Source organism: Danio rerio, chromosome 3 (assembly GCF_052040795.2).
Source record: "Danio rerio strain M-AB ecotype USA chromosome 3, GRCz13ab, whole genome shotgun sequence".
Lineage (NCBI taxonomy): Eukaryota > Metazoa > Chordata > Actinopteri > Cypriniformes > Danionidae > Danio > Danio rerio.
This window is the reverse complement of record NC_141023.1, coordinates 50,562,268-50,582,658: the sequence shown is the minus strand read 5'-3', so window position 1 is coordinate 50,582,658 and position 20,391 is coordinate 50,562,268. Positions and strand designations below refer to the sequence as shown.

The following is a 20,391-nucleotide window of genomic DNA, read 5'->3' as shown; positions in this document are numbered from 1 at the left end:
GTGGATATTAAATGTGTTATTTTGGGACAACTTTAAGCATATTAATTGTTATTTTATAAATACTTAAGATTAACTTTAAGCTATTTAAAATATGTTGTAACATACTTAGTTGTGTTAAAAAAGACATACTTTAAGTCGATTAAATTGTACTTTTAAAAGTGTATTTTATTTAAAGTACATTTAGATTATATATTTAAAACAGTAAACGTATTTTTTTAACACAGTTAAAATATATATTAAGTTCAGATAAAGTGTATTTTAACCCAGCTGCAGTGCATTTTAAAACCAATTAAAGTATAGTTTAAACCCAGTTCAAGTATACTTTTAGTTCAGATGAAATATAATTTAAGCACAACTGTAGTGCATTTTAAAGCTAGTTAAAGTATTGTTTAAGCTCAGTGGAAGTATATTTTAAGCCTGGTATGAAAAAGATTTTAAGCTTCATATTAATGTGTTATTACTATACTTATACACTTGCTAAGTATGACAATGCCTACTTAATTTCAACATTAGTTAACAGAATCAGTAAAAAAAAATGTATTTTACTATGTTAAAATATACTGTAAAAGTTCAATACAAACACGAATAACTGCACGTTTTTTGAATGCTTGAAAACTGTAATATTTACCTTTTTCAATTGACAATTAACATTGTATAACAGTGTGATAATAAATATTTTGAAATACTGGCTAAAACATATGCTTAATTGCAGTATTTAAAATATATTTCAACTCAAATATTACACTCAAACTGGCAATATTTTACAATATGCTTATACAGAGTACACATAAAACATACTTTAATAAAGAATACAATTAGTATGTTCTCTGCATGTATTAAAAGGCATGAATAGTATGCTTGAGTTCTAGCATATTTTTTACAGGTGCAATTATGCTTATTTTTTTTTAGCAATGTACCAGTAGTATATTTTAAAATAAATACATTAAAATGCAAACCAACAAATTTAGAATGCACTTTAAAGAAGTGTGTTATTTGTGCTAATTGTGCTTTAAACATACTATCTACATTTCAAGTACATTTGTAATATATTTAACAGCACTTCTTTTTCACCTGGGTTGTGTTTGAAAAAGTTTAAAATTATTTGATTAGTGAATGTATGAATGGATAGATGGATGAAAATATAATAAATAATAAAGAAAATAAATAAAATAGATGGAAGAGTATTACATTATGAAGATCTCCAACATGCCCAGAAAACAAGTTGAAAATTTAAAGAATGCAAACCAAACTATGCTGAAAAATTTAGATGTTCGCTAAATTGTTGCAAACAATTTATGTGTTGAATTTAAACAAACTAATTAAATTTAGTAACGTTCAATTTAATTTGTTTAAATTCAGCTTAAATAAATAGTTTAGAACCACTTTTTTTAGTAAATCCACAGAATAATCTTTGGATATTTCTTTTTCAGTATTTAAGGCTCAAAATAATAAAGTTAAATGAATGCACAACGCCATCATGCAGTTTTTTTTTTTTTTTCAATATCTACACACTACCCTTTTCACAAACCTGCTTGATCTTCTTTTTCATGTTGAACACAAAATAACTTATTTTGAAGAATGGTTGAAACCATTAAAATGAGGAGAAATAGCACAATTCTTTTTTTTTTCTTTTTTTTTTTTGAGGGGGACAACTAAATTATTTTTACTTCAGTCCACTTAAATTTGTAAAAAAAAAAAAAAAAAAAACAACAGCTAATAAGCTAACAATATAGTTAAATTAATTTCTTCATGTTGTCAGAACACAAATCGATTGTGTGGAACTCTTTTTTAGTGTATATTGGTTGTTGTTGTTGTTGATTGAAACCAATGACCAAGGAAACAAAGTTTTGGAACCACTTGATGATAAGTGCATAGTGAGTAAAATCTGTATTTTTGAGTGTACTCACTTTAACGACATTATGTTATTGGCTACTTTTTGTGTCTAAAGAATCTTAGCTGCTTTCCAAGAAATGGGTTGCGGCTGGAAGGGCATCCGCTGCGTAAAAACTTGCTGGATAAGTTGGCGGTTCATTCCGCTGTGGCGACCCCAAAATAATAAAAAGACTAAGCCGACAAGAAAATGAATGAATGAATGAATCTTAGCTGCTATTTTCTAACATTATGGACGCAAGCAGTTTTTTTTTAAGAAAATACAAGCAAAAAAAGCTAAGACTATTTGATTTTTGAGTGAACTGAGTGTGGTGTACACCGCTGGGATGCAGTGCAATACATTTTCAAGAAGAAATTCTGTCCACAACTCTTACTGAAAGCATTATAACAAGACTACACTTCCCATGCTGCACCGCGCTCGCGTCGTTCCGCTGCTGTCACTTTGCCGATGCGAGAGATTCGCCCAGCAGCATCTCATTCGAGCGGCAGCGCAAAAAAAAATGCACTGAAATACGCATCTTAGGACATTTCCACCCTCTTTCGCTTTGCCATGAGGGCGTGTGACAGGAATAACGGGCATGTTCGCACCGGATTACGTCCCTTTCTTCTGAAAGTAATGCGGATTGCTTTGCGCTCGAGGTGTTAACGCAGAAACCAAAAAGAAAAAAAAATTGAGCAAAATGAAGAAGCAATTCAATCGGATGCGACAGCTCGCCAACCAGACTGTTGGCAGGTGAGCGCTATGATCTTAAACATACGAGCATTTTGCAACGTGACGAAGTTTGTTTAATATGTATTTATTATAAAAAAAGGTAGGGGGAACAATCCCCTTTCAGTGCACAAATATTTTCCCATTCAAACTTTTACTGCTTATCTTTTATAATATATAAATGCATGCAGATGTGGATTCATTACTTAAAGCGTCATCTTGATTGCGCAACACGTCTTAAAATAGCATAATGCATGATCACACCCGTGCAATATTAGCTATTATTATGACAGATTGTGCATATCTTGTGCGTAACGAGTTCACTGCAGAGGCAGATCCTCCAGCTAAATGCCTCTCGGAGGTTTCCCCATGGCACTGGTACTGTAAGCCTCCGGGATTCATTTCCATCAAACGTTCTCATGTAAGCACTGCTGTATCAGCTGCCTTTGATTTGAATGGGAGGTGTGAGGATGACATGACTCCAGTGCCAGCTGATGCAGTGGATGGATGCGGATGAGGAGGGAAACGGAAAAGGCGCAATGTTTTCATCACACAGTGATCTCTGGAAAAAAAGGGGGGAGTTGGGTGCAGTACATCAGCAATATCTGACAATGATGAAGAAGGTCATCATTGCTTTAATGAGCACAGTTTCAAGTGCATTATAATTATTTGGATTGCATAAAAAGTTATAGTGGCATCATGTGCTTAGCTTAGATTGAAAGTGCAATGCTTGACCTTTCATGTGCTTGGGCTGTTGGTTGCCTTCCTGTCTCTCTCTTCTCACCTGAGGGATGCTTATCATGCGTAAGGCGTTGTGAAAGGCCAGTAGGTGCACGTTGCTACCGGACAGTTCCTTGATGAGAGATTATGCCAAGGTGTTGTGTGGGTCATCATTTTGAATGCATTCTCAGAGGGTGGTTTGTAGAGAAGCTCTTTTTACTGCTTCCCATTGGCATCAGCAGCCTGGTGGAAAATGGCAAGCCTTGCTCCTCCAAGCCGGTTCCAGCTTTGCTCAGGGCATCAGATTTTGGGTGTGTGTGTGTGTGTGTGTGAGAAAGAGTGCATTTGTGCGTAAGCCCTGCATTAGTATTCCTTACCTTTCCTTGCTAATGTCCAGGGAACTGTGGCAGCGGCCCACTGTGGCATTCTGTCTGTAGCTGTGCGGTAATGAGAAACAACATGTTTCCTAAACAACACAGTGTCCTGACTCATTAATAATATGTTAGTGGGTCTGGGAGGCCACGCTTGGACTGATGTTTGCGCTGGAATATAGATTCGCCTGTCGCTGTCATGTGTACCATAGGGAGCAGAGGGTCACGTCTCTCAGTATCAGCACTGAGAGTGACACTGTTTGTGACCTTGACAGACTTGTGCAGCGTAATGCAGTGGAGGAGATGATCCATGGCTCTGGTTATGTCAAACATTTCACTGTATGTTATATATTGAGCATCTTCTTGCTTTCCTTTGTCGCTTTAGGTCAGCATGGAAAATAAGTAACTTCTTGAAGGAACACTTTAGGAAACAGGCTCATTTTATACCATTCACAGTCTACTATTTTTAAATCCATTAATCTAGGCTGGATGGGAGCACTTTTTGCTTAGCTTAGCATAAATCATTGAATCGGATTAGACCATTAGCATTTTAAAAAATGCTAAACATATTTTTTGTCTATTTAAAGCTTGATTCTTCTTGTGGTACAGCAGCAAAGTTCCTTGATTAATATGCCAGAATGAGAGTTTAGTTATATTATCAACTGTCAGTCTTAGTACACTATGTAACTACTAGTGATGGAAAATTCAGATCATTTTACTGACTCGGATCTTTGAGTCTCGTTCGAGATGAACAAATCTTTTTTTGAGTAATTTCGTTCATTTAGTTTAATTTGCCAAAATATTATTAAAATATTACGAATTGCAAACACATCTACAACTAGCCCAAAAACACATCTACAACTAGCCCAAAAACTGATGAATAAAATCAAAAGGTTACAAACAGTAAATGATAAACTTCATAATGATACATTTTTTTAGTAAACGTTGCAGACAGCCTTTAGCTACTAACAAATCAGCATCCACCGAGCATGAAATGCAACCGACCATTCAATAATCTGTGATATAACACAGCCCTAGTGTATGTATATTTGTGTTTATGTGTTTGACATTTGTCCAGATGCGTTTGTATAGCTGCGTCAGCCACCCAACCTGCTGTTTTAATTCCTAAATCGCATTTCCCCTTTGCCCACTGTGATGAAAATTAATCATCGAGATGAACGAATCTTTTTTTGAGTCATTTCGTTCATTTGGTTTAATTTGCCAAAATATTATTCAAATATTACAAATTGCTTCCAAACACATCTACAACTAGCCCAAAAGGTTGATCACGCGACAAATAAGTCATAAATAGAATACTATAAGAAGGAGAAATTAATAATTCAATGTTTACCCGCTTTTTTGTCTATGAAGGTATTTTTATCTCAGCTCAGCTCACCTCTTCATGTCTTCAAAAATCAGTGGTTCGTTCACATTACACTGACAGTCACATATAATCTTAACCAATGTAGACAGTCTGAATCGTTCGTTCATTGCGTGACAGAATGACTCAAACCCAAGGACTCGAGAGATGAACGGTTCAATTCTTTTTCCGGCTATAAATGCATATGATTGGCCTGTGATAAATGAATGACTCAGACCCGATGGAGGACTCGAGAGGTGAACGGATCAATTCTTTTTCTGGCTCTAAACGCATATGATTGGCTTCTGCCTTTCCACGATGAACAACTTGAAATGAACGATACCACCTGCACAAATGTGCACACACGCGGATGAACGAATCCCTCCCTGACAGGATTCGACAGGAACAGGAACGAATCATTCCTTGACAAGAACGAATCGTTCATGTACGACCCATCACTAGTAACTACAGAAGAGTCAAGCCTTTTATAGGTAAATTATCAAAATTCTTTTTGGACTTTTTTGAGCAAGAGGCTAATTGTTTAACCCAACTCAATGATTTATGCTAAGCTGACGGGTGATATGGTCGTGCAGTGGGTAGCATGATCGCCTCACAGCAAGTATGTTGCTGGTTCAAGCCCCAGCTCGGTCAGTTGGCGTTCATGTGTTGACCTGTTATAATACGCTAAAAGCATTATGTAAATAATATATATACTATGTAATCAATATAACTTATTTCTGAGACAATAACAAACTCTGTACCACATCGGATGTCATTCCCTCAATGTAAATGCTAGCGCTACCATTTTTTTTTCTGCCACCCCCCTGCGCGCGCATCCTGAATGTTTACAAACATTTTATTGTTTGTACCTCTATTAACCAGGTGCAGAGGAATAATAGAATTAAAAGCTGAGCTAAAATCCCCAAACATCATCCGTACCGATGTATTTTTACCCTTCAAGTGTTCAAGATGCAGTGCAGTGGATATAGCATCAGTTGAGTTAAATCTGATATTATTTAGATTTAAATTGATAAAAAAATCTGATACATTTATAAAGAAAGAAAAAAAACATGAATAAAATCAAAAGGTTAAAAACAGTTAATGATAAACTTCATCATGATTCATTGTTTTTAGTAAACGTTGCAGACGGCCTTTAGCTACTAACAAATCAGCATCCACCGAGCATGAAATGCAACCGACCATTCCATAATCTGTGATATAACACAGCCCTAGTGTATGTATATTTGTGTTTATGTGTTTGACATTTGTCCAGATGCGTTTGTATAGCTGCGTCAGCCACCCACCCTGCTGTTTTAATTCCTAAATCGCATTTCCCCTTTGCCCACTGTGATGAAAATTAACTATGACCTTTCTGTATGCATATGTGTGTGTGCTTGTGTTAGTGTAAATCTCATGGGCTGGCATTTGTGCCATTTCTCTGTGTTCTCATTGGGACTGTATTTATAGTCTGCTCATTCATGTTTTTGTGAGGGTTTTTTGGTGGGGTGTTTACTCTCTGTCTCGGGAAGTATGGCGACCTCCCTCTTCCTTTGTTACAAATTGCATCTTGTATTTTACCGGGAGCAGTACTGCACGTCGTAGAAGCTTATGGAGTTGTGTGTGTTTTCCGCTGTCAGCAGAGAGGCTGGGAACAGTGTGTATGTTGATTAATGGCCCTGCGTTACAAATGGGGAGTGCCCACACGTTGCAGGGGAATCCTTCCATACGCATTCATCTTGTCTTTTACCCTTAGAGACAATTTACCAGTAGTGGTTTAAAGTCCGTTTACATGCATTAAATATAGCTGGTACTTTGAGTTGTTAGTTAGGGTGTTCATTTGGGTAATACTTAAAAGAGGGACAGTCTGCGTGAAAACTGAAAATGTATATAAATTAAGAGTTTAGATTAGGGCTAAATGTTAGATTGAACATTGTGATAGTTGTAAGAGCAACACAAATTAACTTGACTTCTAGGTGATCAGTTGGAAAAGTGGCAGAAAGTAGATTTTCCTGATGAAACATTTGCATCTCAATCATCACAAATACTGCAGAAGATCTATTGGAACCTTGCATGGACTTAAGATTCTTACAGAAATCAGTCTAGTTTGGTGAAGGAAAAAACATGGTTTGGGGTTACATTCAGTATGCATTCAGTACATTCAGTATTCCCCATTACATTACAAACCACAGGACATGTCAAGTTCTTTAGCAGGATAGCGCTCTTTCTCTTACTTTAGCCTCCACATCAAATTTTCTGAAAGTAAAGAAGGTGCTTCAGGATTGGGCAGCCCAGTCATCAGATATGAACATTATTGAACACGTCTGGGGTAAGAGGAAGGTGGAGGTTTTAAAGATGAATCCAAAGAATCTTGATGAACTCTGGGAGTCTTGCAAGATGCTTTCTTTGCCATTCCAGATAAAATATAATAAAGAATCAAGATAAATAAAGGGGAAAAAAGATAACTGTATTCAGGTAAACATTAGTTGAATAATCAAGTGTAAAGTAATAATGCATAGATTCATTGTCCATTCATTCATTGGATTCCCTTCCAGCTGAGATCCAGTACTGGGGAACACCCTTATACTCTTACATTCACACACACATATACATTCATTCATTCATTCATTTTCTTTTCAGCTTAGTCCCTTTATTAATTTAGGGTTGCCAAAGTGGAATGAACCGCCAACTTATCCAGCATATGTTTCACACAGCGGATGCTGTTCAAGCTACAACCTAACACTGGGAAACAACCATACACACTATTTCACACAGATACATAATGGACAATTTAGCTTACCCAATTGACCTATACCACATGTCTTTGGGGGGAAACGGGAGCACCAGGAGGAAACCCACGCGAACACCGGGAGAAATTGGAAACTCTGCACAGAAAAGCCAACTGACCCAGTCGAGCCTCGAACCAGCAAACTTCTTGCTGTGAGGCGAAAGCACTATCTACTGCACCACTGCGTCACCTTTACACACATACACCACAGCCAATTTCAACCCAGGCTCATTCTGAAAACATAGGCCCGTGGATGTTTCATGAGACCGCAAAATAATCCAGAGAGGTATGTATTTGTGCAGTTTTTGTTTTCGCGAATCCCCTAGAGGCCTTTTTCGCATCTCAAATGTTTCTCGCGAGTGCCGTTCGCGCCCGCGGTGTTCTTGCGTAAACGCACCAGAGGACGCATTTTGACTGGGCGGCCGGCCAATTGACCGACCCACCCTCCTTCTCCTTCCCTAAACCCAACCAGTTTTACCAATTCACCTGCCCTCTCGCTTACTTCCCTAAACACAACCAATGATTTACAAAAGCCATCCAGAAAAAGAAAAGCTCTCGTCTGATTTTTACCACGTTTTCAGATTTTACCACATTCTCACTGTTATGAACTCGTTCACTTTTTTTTTAGATTCTGTTTTTGTCTTACCTCATTTCTGGAACCGCTCTTCCCCATGACACGAAGCCTGTCATCATCACCATTGTGGTCAGCTCCTCTCTGCTTCTCAACCCTGTTGACGTGGATGACGAGCTAACTGAACAAACTGGTTGCAGCAGGAAACCCCTCCACACGGAGTTAAGCGGTCAGCCGGTGAGCGCGAAAAGGAACGGCGTCATACCGCCCCGTAGCGTTCGCTTAAAAAATGAAATGCAGCCATACGTACCCAGTATCCAGAAGCTTTCAGAATGAGCTTGGGTTGGCCAATTTAGTTTATTTAATTCACCCAAAGCGCATGTCTTTGCATTGTCAAGTTGTTATAGGAACACTCCAATTTTTTCAATATAAGTCATTTTACAACTCCCCCAGAGTTAACAGTTTTTTGAATCCATTCGTGGATCTGGTGGCATCCTATATAGCTTAGTTTAGCATAGATCAATGGATCGTATTAGATCATTAGCATTTAATTTAAAGACATTGTCATTCAAATTCGCACTTCTGTGAATTTTTTTTTATATATATAAATATTTCCCAAATGATGTTTAACAGAGTAAATTTTCACAGTATTTCCTATAATATTTGTTTTCTTCTGGAGAAAGGCTTATTTGTTTTATTTCGGCTACGGTAAAAGCAGGTTTAAATATTTTGAAACCTATTTTAATAGCTCGACAGAGCCCTTTAGAGCCCTTTAAGTAATATATATTTTTGATTGTCTGCAGAAGAAACTACTGTCACAATGACTTGCCTAATTACACTAATTAAGCCTTTGAATGTCACTTTAAGCCGAATACTAGTATCTTGAAAAATATCTAGTAAATATAATGTACTGTCATCAAAGCAAAGATAAAAGAAATCAGTTATTAGAAATGAGTTATTAAATCTGTTATATTTAAACTGTGCTTTAAGCATCTTCACTCAAGAAAAAAAATAGCTACAAAAGTCCTTTAGTCAAAAGCAGTGAGGGATTTTCGACTTTTGTTGTTTGATTAATGATAAAAACAAGCGGCAGCAGGAATATTGCGAGCTGTCACTTTAAGAATAGTGCGGCTCTGATATGGTTTCTCTTTCACATGTCTTTTGATTCTCATCTCAACTTGTTTGTTTATTACACAAATGAGGGTTAATATAAACAATCACTAACCACTGCGCTCAGACACAAATGTGCATGTATTTGACCATTAAAGCCCTCACATTATCATGGCGTTAGATGTGTGTGCTCTGCTCATCTCCGAGCCTTTCCGAGGCTATGAGTTGTATGCACACACAACAGCATGTGCTCTTTCGCGCTTTTAAAAACTGGAAAGGGGCGGTATATGATACAATAATCATTTATCTCAATTAATGGTTTTTCATAATCATTAGAAGTCAAAATTAAAATTAAAACCGGATTTTTGATTTATTGCACAGCCCTTATATCCTGGATAGCATCTATGTTGATTCTGGAGCATAATCCCTGCTTGAAAATATAATCTATACCCAAAACCTAACCGTAACTATACCCCAAATCAGAGGAGATTAATTATTGGATAAGGATTATTTAGAAGCACATTATCATTTCTGTAAGCCTGAGCTTAACATAAAGTGTAAACCAATTGCCTCATTGTTGTTCCCGGATCAACATAGATGTTTACCCAGGAACATGTCCTACTTGGTGAAATCACAACAAGCCTTAGAAGACAGCAGATAATGGAGGCAACAGACAAAAAAAGACAACAAAGTAGAACCAAGAGCCTTAATAATCATTGATTGTCTTATTAATCAGTTTTTCGGTTAAGCAGTCAACATTTGAACTGGATCAAAACTGATTTTCAGAATTGGCATAAGACAAGAATGGGTGTCATTTAATAGTTTTAGGACATCGATGAAAAGTTTAAACCGCTTCAAATGTTGACTACTGTAGTTTCCAATACATTGAACATCCCTGCACTCCAAGCATTGAATTAACATATTAATTAGATTTCCTTCCAGTCATCACTCGTTGCCCTCGAAGACTAAAGAGGTCTAAAACTTGTCCTAATACACACGTGGGGTCAGTGTGCACCAGCCTGAGCACAGAAGATAATTCTTTAGCCCCCGCTACAGTAGCTCTATCATTAGCCTAGCCTATATTTGATGTAAGTCACAGGGACAGTGTCTTTTTTCAGATCTGATGGCGTCTCTTCGTCTATGTATCTGCAGTGGCCTAGCTTTTAATTAGATGGGAAACGCTTCTATAAAGAGGTCCTCCTTCCTCCTCTTTTATTCCTCAAGTCTCTGGGGCCATGCAGGTGTGCAGTGTCAGCAGCGCAGAGACTCTGCTCATGCCACTAATACTGGAGTGTGTGTGTTCACTGCTTAGGGCTATCTATCTATCTATCTATCTATCTATCTATCTATCTATCTATCTATCTATCTATCTATCTATCTATCTATCTATCTATCTATCTATCTATCTATCTATCTATCTATCTATCTATCTATCTATCTATCTATCTATCTATCTATCTGTCTATCTGTCTATCTGTCTGTCTGTCTGAACTTCATTTTCATTTTCACTATACCAGCAGAGCAGAAGACAGATCTTGCAAATGTGCAAACTCTTTCTCATTGGGTTGACACATTTTCCTCACCATTTTACAAAACAGTTAACACGGATGTCATTCAAGCAGTCCAAACTCTATTGTTTTAGCTATGGTAACCAAACAGAAACCATCTATTCCTTACCATTAGAAACTTTCAAGATCAGTATGAATTCACTGAAGCACCAGTTTGACACTCCTTTACACAAATCTTCAATTAGCAATCAGTCTGCAATCATTAAAAACGGAAGGTCTGAGTTGTTCTGTGCCAGCATGGATGGAGGATGTCAACGGTGGCTATGTCCTATACTCCTAATAGATTTGACTGTACGTTGGTTTACAGTTTTTCTCGATTGCTTTGATGCAGTTGTCAATTGAAACTCCACCTTTTCAAAACAGTTAACACACAGGCCTAAACAGCGGCACTCATGGTCAAAATGACACATTTTGCTTGCAAAAGGCACATATTGTGTCAAAACATTTAACATATGCAACAAAAGCTAGTTTTACCTTCAAACAACACAACTTGCAAACAAGTATATGAGCTCTTTCAATTAATCATTACACAATGGACAACAAAATACAGAACTCAAAATGCACCACCATTGCTTGCCATTGTAGCTTATAGCCAATGGCATTTGTTGTCTCTATTTGCGCTGTCAAATTCGCCTTTTTGCAAAGAATTGGATCAAGAATAAGATGTGCTTTGATTGAATATATATTGAATTCATGACATTTTTCAAACTGTGGCTGAAAACTGAAATACTGTATATAAAAAAAACAGACAAAAGTAATAAAATACTGTAAATATTAGAGAAAACACATGTAAACTAATATACAGTCAAATCTATTGGGAGTATAGGACATAGCCATATTGACCTCCTCCATCAATGCTGGCACAGGACAACACAGAGCTTCCATCGTTTTTATAAGGTTTGCAGAATGATGGCTAATTGAAGATTTGTGTGAAGGAGTGTCAAACCGGTGCTTCAGTGATTTCATACTGATGTTGGTAGTTTTTAATAGTTAGGAATAGATGGATTCTGTTTGGTTACCAAAACTAAAACAATGGAGTTTGGACTGCTTGAATGACATCTGTGTTAACTGTTTGGAAAAATGGTGGGGAAAATGTGTCAACCCAATGAGAAAGGGTTTACACATTTGCAAGACCGGTCCTCTGCTCTGCTGGGATAGTGATAATGAAAATGAAGAGGAACCTAGTTTCTTTAACCAGGTCAAAGCAAACTAGAAAAACTGTAAATGCGTTTTCTTTGATATTTACTTTATTTTATTACTTTTGTCTGTTTTTACAGTATTTTAGTTTTCAGCCACAGTTTGAAAATTGTCATGAATTCAATTTAAATTTAATCAAAGCATTTCTTATTCTGGATCCAATTCTTTGCAAAAAGGTAAATTTGAAAGCCCAAATAGAAAGACAACAAATGGCATTGGCAATAGGCTACAATGACAAGCAATGGTGGAGCACTGACTTCTGCATTTTGTATTTTGTTGTCCATTGTGTAATGATTAATTAAAAGAGCTCATATACCTGTTTGCAAGTTGTGTTGTTTAAAGGTAAAACTAGCTTTTGTTGCATATGTTAAATGTTTTGACACAATATGTGCCTTTTGCAAGCATAATGTGTCATTTTGACCATGAGTACTGCTGTTTAGGGCTGTGTGTTAACTGTTTTGAAAAGGTGGAGTTTCAGTTGACAACTGCATCCAAGCAATCGAGAAAAACTGTAATTGCAGAGGTCCTCTATTTAAAAAAAAAAGAAAGAAAGAAAAGCAAAAAAAATCCTGCAAGTTCTGAAAGAGATCAAGCCTCAGAAAGGTCAGAAAAAGTGACACAAAAGTAACATAATGCATTACTTGCCAAAAAACATAGTAATGCTATGAGTTTAGGAGAGTAACTCAATATTGTAATGCATTACTTAAAAAATTAACTCTTTGCAACACTGGTTATGTCAATCACAATGTTATAAAAAATAGACATTGTATATCAAATCTTTTGAAAGCAACAAAAGAAGAAGAATGGGAAAAAACTTATGTGTTAGCAGTTTTCTAAATTCTAAAGTTCCAAAAATTTAATCTAAATGATAATATCTCCCGCTCTGAAAATCAGAAAAAAAATTATATCATTTATCAGAATTCAGACTTCATTTTACAAAAGCCAGAACATCCTATTCAAGACATTCTGACAAAACCAAATCTCCATGAATATCTTTACATCTTCCTGAATGCTGCTGCACATTACCTTTAAAGAAGACCTGGATAAATCTTTTGACATTTTTTCAAGTGTCATAGATAAAAAAAGCACATCACGATTATTTCCTCAAATTCTGGAACATTCCAGAACAGAAGGTATTATAGCTGAGACCTCTAGTGTCAGATCCCTGTATCTACCATCAGACTCTCTCCACTTTATGCCTTTCTCTTTCCTCTCCCTCTTTATTCCCTGCTCTTGTTCCAGAGTCCAGGCCTTTTGAAATAATTCTCGTTGCTCTGCAGTAATAGATGTCTGTAGAGCAATTAAGGGGCAGGCGGCCCCTCTCTAATGCACGGTCCAATTACCCCGACGAATCTACTGTTTGCAATGGACAGTTCTTTTTTGCACTCATTGTCTCTGGCAATCTGTCTCGGCCCTCTGCCTGGCTCAGAAAGCACACACTCTCAAGCCGGAATACATTACAGCTGAATTGGCACACAGGCTCCTCATGACGTCCCTCTGACCACAAGCAAGCATTTGCAGTCTCAAATCGAACCTAGATTGACTAAGGTTTCTGAGTTGTTTGCTAGGGTGGGTTTGTTTGTGGGGATGTGCAAGATATTCAAAGCTGTGTCAAAATGCCTCCCATGGTAATGACATCCTTTAAAGGTCCCATGAAATCTTTTTTTTTTATGTTAATTTCAGTATGTTAGTTTTAGGATATCTGTAAGCTAGTGTACTCAAAACAGTGAGAAAATTCACTTTTAGACGATCATCAAACAACATCAAAAGCCTGCAGTTTGTCACTCGTGCCTAAATGGATCTATTTTTATTGACGTCACCTCATACTTCAATCAATCATTAAATCTTCTGACCAATCAAACACCCAGTTCTCATTGTCTTCATAATGCTTTTCATTTACTGTTGATTTGATGCACTTGAGCTAAACCACTCTCACTGGCAGAGCTGTGAGCACAGCCATATCACCCTGTAGATCAAGACCAGTGGCTCACTAAAACTAAGCGAAGCTGAGCCTGGTTAGTACCTGGATGGGAGACCATATGGAAAAACTAGGTTGCTGTTGGACGAGGTGTTAGTGAGGCCAACTGGGGCGCTCAACCTGTGGTCTATGTGAGTCCCAATGCCCCAGTATAGTGAAGGGGACACTACACTGTCAGTGAGCGTTGTTAAACTGAAGTCCTGACACAAAAAAATCCCATGTCACTTCTCGTAAAAAGAGTGGGGGTGTAACCCCGGTGTCCTGGAAAAAATTTCCTCCATTGGCCTTTATTCATCTTGGCCTTCCCCATCCACCAAAATGGCTGTATCACTGTCTCTCCACTCCACCAATAGCTGGTGTGGGGTGAGCATAGAGCTGGGCAGTATATCGGGTTATGGGGATAAATCGATAAGGTAGCATCACGCGAGCTGCAAATAAATGATTCACTCTATGAGTCATACAAAAGATTTCTTTAAAATGAACAAATTGTTAAAGAACGACCCATCACTACACGCGACAAGGAGGTAGGAGCATGCAGTGCAGTTGTATCTAAATCTGACTGTCCTGACAATTCTGACTCCCCCTTGCGTGCATGCATGTCACACAGTGCCTGCAGCTGTCACAGCAGTTTATCAGAAACCAGCAAGAATGATTGAAGTCTTGTCAAATTGACAAGCAGCACCTAAATTTGTTTATAAGAATTAAAAACGTCAAAAAGGGACTAAATTATACCGTATTTTGAAAGTAAAACCACCTCAAATTCTGTGATTACAAGTTCAGTATTTATTACTAGACGGTCTTTTCTTTACATTTTCGTTATAACACATTTAGCTCTGCGTTCTGCTCAGCTATGATGACTGTTTACATTCTTATACTTCAACACATTACTCTCCTTATTTAAAATTAAAAAAAAAAACTAGTTTAATAAAAAAAAAAGAAAAAGTGTAGGATTTTTTGCATGGAGTGAAAGACTTTTCTTTAGATATCTTCAATATGTGCACTGTTTAATAATTGTGCACAATACATACATGTAAAAGCGTAGCTAAAAACATATACAGCTGATTTAATTGTTGTTTGTAAATCACACAACTGTGGTATACAGGATTACTTATAGCAACACTGCAATTGTGACATTAAATACTGTGTGTTTCATATTTACATTCAATGTGGTTCTTTTCTATCATTCAATATTTTTTGTTGTGTTACTATTTAAGTGTGTTCCTTTTTTTGCTCTGATAATGTAGCTGATTTATTTTGCTCTGCTACTTTGTTATTTGCACAACAGCACAATAGTGCTGTGTATAGTGTTAAACAGGAAAAAAAAACCCTGCACTGTATTTATTGATGGATCAATTGGATTTGGTTTATAATTTGAAACGCTGGGCAACTTGTAGTTTTAAGCAGGAGAAAAACTTGTACTGTGTTTTATTTATCAAAGATTTTGTGCAGCTATTTATTTATTTATTTTTTTGTGCAGCTGTTTATTTGTAAACAGAGAGGGAAACCCCTGTGTTTGAATTATATTTAGCTCAAAAAACGTTTAATACAGTTTTATTAAGGACTTTAACTCTCAAGTAACCATTTATGGGAAAATACTGGATATATATCGGATACCGTCATTCCTCCTAAAAATACTGGGATATGATATTTTGCCCATATCGCCCAGCCCTAGGTGAGTGTATTGGCAACATCATCCTGTGGCTGCTGTCGCATGATCCTAATGAATACTGCACACTGGTGGTGGTGTGAAGAGACCCCCCACTCCCCCCACCCCCTGACTGTGAAGCACTTTGGGTGTATGGCCATACATGATAAATGAGCTATATAAATACACCCATTACATTACATTATGCCAACAAAACTGACTTTACTGAACGTCTCCTGAAATCAATATCCAAATAAACTTGTTAGTAGGTATATCCTTGGAGTACTTGAATGCATAGCTTGTCGTAATGATCATGTGCTCAGTTAGTTAAACAACTTTGGCCACATAAAGATTTACACTATAAGAGCAATCTGAATGCATTTTCTTTGTAGATGGTAGAAAATGCGTCACCTTTTATTATAAGGTTAATCTAAATGTGTGAACCTACACTGGTTTCAGGGTTTGGTTCGGTTACGATTATCATGCCATCGATTCGGTTCGATTCGATATCGATTCGGTTCGATTCGATATCGATTCGGTTCGATTCGATTCGATTCGATTCGATATCTTGGTAGATTGACGATGCTTTCCATACACAATTAGATTTTTTGTTCACAACACAAGATTTTTTTTTTTATTAAAATCTATAAATTTATAAATATTTATATGCTATTTGTAATGCAATTTTGTATTTTAATACAAGCAGTAAGATATATAACTCTTAAAGAAAACACTGAATGTATCAAACAAAACTCAAGTACATGTACAGAACAATATGAGCATTTATAGCAAATAAAGTAATGTAAATATTATCCCGCTTGCCTTTTGAGGGCTGTCAAAGGTGGTCTTACAGCCCTAAGATTGGTTATTGTCTTCACCTGCTCAAGAGAAAGGGCTGCGATTGGCTTTAAAAATGAAAGTACTGTTCACCAATGAATGACGCGGGAAGAACAGCTGTGGTTAAAGTCTATATCCTGCGCATAATACGTGATTATCACAGGAAATCCATAATATAAACAGTGGAGAAAACTCACACCACAGGCACGCTCGTGTCTGGATCCACAAGTATCACTTTAACAGCCAAGAAAGAGGAAAAGATACCTCACAAACAGGCCAGCCGGTCAAATGTCCAAAGTGAAAGAGAGAGAGGTAAAGTAGGAGTTCAACAGCATTTCTTCATAGTAATGAAATTGTGGCTTGTGTGCTGTGCCTTCTTCAGTGTCAATGAAAGACTTTCCAGCAAACTCACAAGCAGTTGAACTGTGCATAATTATCTACCTTTTAGGAAGTAGGAGTGTTTTATTTGCTCGCCCTCGCCTCCTTCGCCATAGTAATCTACTGCGACATCGTGCATAGGAGATAAATGACGTCAGTACGTAATAACCAGTTATGATTACTACTGAACCGATATCGAATTGTCCCCGTCTTCATCGCAGTGCACCGAAGAAACATTTAATTTTGACACCCCTAGTTCTATCTGAAATTTTTGTCAAAATTGAGTTATGCACTTATTATTATTATTAAATGACAACTAATTTACATTCTGTGATGTTTTTTATAAGTTGTTTACATTTTTAGACTTTTTATTTAAAAAACAAAAATGGTTTATCTACAAAGTTGAACTCTAGCTTGGCTCTATAAGGTTCTTTCTATGATCATTTTATTACTCTGTTAAACATAATTTGGGAAATATTTACAAAAGAAAACAAAAATTCAAAGGGGGGGTTAAGAATTCTGACTTCAACTGTACATAAATAACAACTCATTTTTAGCAAAGGTTTAGCAAAATAATGTTTGTAATATTATGCCCACACGTTACTCATGTTTTTGTTTTAAATTTTCTTAATTTGGGAGAATTTCTCCATTCTCATGCTTTAACAGTTAAATGTTCATTGTTTGAAATTGGAAACTACACATATTTACTATACACAACTATACATCCAATTTTATCTGGACACCTGGGATGCCAGATTATAATGGGTCAGTGCCACCTCCAAATGCAAAAAAAAAAAAAAAAGTGTTAACAGTAGAGCATGCTTTTAACAACAACAAGGTCATGGTTTTGATTTCAATACAATGCATACTGTAAACTAATTGCTGAAAGTAATATAGCTTTAATCCAAAGTCCCTTTGAGTGTGTGTTATGTTGTGTGAATGCAGTGCCTCGTCAGTCAGAGATAACACTTCTCATGGTTTCATGGCTGAGAATCAACTTTATACATCAATTTTGTGAACGTGATTCATTGTTTCTAGCAAAGACGAGCTGCAGAAATGAGATCACTCACTTTTTGATACCAAGCAGGAGTTTTCTCAGGAGTTTTCATGTGATTTGATGTTTGGTTTGGTTGAATCATGTCATTACTGCTCAAGACTCAGCAGGACATTCCATGCCTACATTAAGCAGCGCTCGGTATTACACTGACTCATCCATTTCTCGCTCAGAGCACTCACCAGGCACACAATGTGGATAACTGTTAAATTGACTGCCACCTTTAATGCTGGGTGCACACATATTTTTTTAATAAACCAAATATAATTTTGAAAATGATAGACACCACAAACTTGGAGACATAACAATTCTACAATGTAAAGTTTTCTGTATCTTGTGTTTTTATTTTTTCTCCATTTATTTATACTTTTGAATTGCATTATGCAGGGTTCATACACATTTTTAGTACAAAAATTCCATGACTTTTAAATTTCTTTTAAAAAAGAAATTAGAAAAACAACACATGTTCATATTTATTAAACAATATCGCGAAGCATGCAACAATCTATTTAGTTTCCAGGTTTTCTATGACCATTTTATGAGACCTTGATCTTTCTCCCAACAATTATTAACCTCAAAATGGTTTATATGAATAAATTATATTTTATAAGATTCCAATATATTCCAATACAAAAACCTTGTAATAAACTGCCAGTTGAATTTTCATTATTTTCCATACTTATTTTTCTATATATTATTTTTAATGCATTATGTTATTTCAAACTACTAAAATATCAATCAAAGTCACTTTGTTAAACTGTAGAGTTGAATTGCCAACATCAAAAGTGGACAGAGCAGAGATTAACATCCCATAATATATACAGATGTGTAGATTTCACTATAGTGTGTGGTGTGTTGCCAAGACAGCACACCACACACCGACAGACTTTCGACCAGAGTCCCAAATGTTAACTCAAGAAATCTCTCAAAATCTCTTGAGACCTACAAATACACATGGCAGATGAATAAACATCTATGCAGATTCCACAAATCAACAATCTGACCCTTCTTGATTACTGTCCAATTCTGTTACTTATTATTCCATGACTTCTGTCTTCTGTTACAGTTTTTCTTGATTGCTTTGACGCAGCCGTCAACTGAAACTCCACAATTTCAAAACAGTTAACACACAGGCCTAAATAGCAGCACTCATGATCAAAATGACACATTTTGCTTGCAAAATGCACATACCGTGTCAAAACATTTAAAATATGCAACAAAAGTTAGTTTTACCTTCAAACAACACAACTTGCGAACAAGTATGGCAGCTCTTTCAATTAATCATTACACAACGGACAACAAAATTCAAAACACAGAACTTAGTGTGGATCAGTGCACCATTGCTTGGCATTGTAGCCTATTCCCAATGCCATTTGTTGTCTTTCTGTTTGGGCTGTCAAATTTGCCTTTTTTGCAAAGAATTGGATCCAGAATAAGAAATGCTTTGATTAATCTTATATTGAATTTATGAATTTTTTTTCAAACTGTGGCTGAAAACTAAAATACTGTATAAAAAAAAAAAAAAAAAAATATATATACAGTCAAATATATTGGGAGTATAGGGCATGGCCACTATTGACCTCCTCCATCTGGTACAGAACAACAAAGACCTTCTGTTTTAATGTTTGCAGACTGATTGCTAATTGAAGATTTGTGTGAAGGAGTATCAAACCAGTGCTTCAGTGAATTCATACTCATCTTGGTAGTTTCTAATATATGGTTTCTGTTTGTTTACCATAGTTAAAACAATGGAGTTTGGACAGTAATCTCTAGCTTGTGTGCATGTTTGTCGTTGGGGTTTCCCACACACATTAGTATTTCTTATTGTAAATAATCAGTTGGTTCCAATTAGGCATGGTTCAGTATAAGATTCGGATGCTGGGATAACCCTGGCTAAATATATCACAGTTTCACGTTGTGATTACACCTCTAAAATATATATTTTTTCAATGTCTGGGTAAAAAACAACAACTTTTTTCTGTTTTGAACACAATGTGTTTTATATTAAAAAACTTATAAAATATTTCTTATTTAAAACTTATTTAAAATATTTCGGTACGGTAAACATGTAAGGCTGGTCAGCAAATGTTCAGCAAACTGCGTTACGACGATGGTCGTGAACTGAGGTAGGCCGGTCTAAGGCTTGAAACTCTGCCGTCTTCATTTGTTTCCAAAAACACAGGTTTCATTACAATTTAAAACAGGATCTTTAGATATA

The 20,391-nt window shown here is 36.4% G+C and overlaps 1 protein-coding gene across 19 annotated transcripts in view; it reads left to right on the top strand.

The window, feature by feature from the left end:
* Positions 1 to 2,329: 2,329 nt before the first annotated feature.
* Positions 2,330 to 20,391, top strand: part of arhgap44a (Rho GTPase activating protein 44a) — a 153,062-nt gene continuing 135,000 nt past the window's right edge. For all 19 annotated transcript variants that reach the window (XR_015481180.1, XR_015481178.1, XR_015481182.1 and 16 more), the window contains exon 1: positions 2,330 to 2,623. Coding sequence is in view for 16 of the 19 variants with exons in the window: in XM_087245106.1 (XP_087101232.1) it covers positions 2,571 to 2,623 (53 nt within the window). In the remaining 3 variants the exon portion in view is untranslated. The remainder of the gene's footprint in view (positions 2,624 to 20,391) is intronic.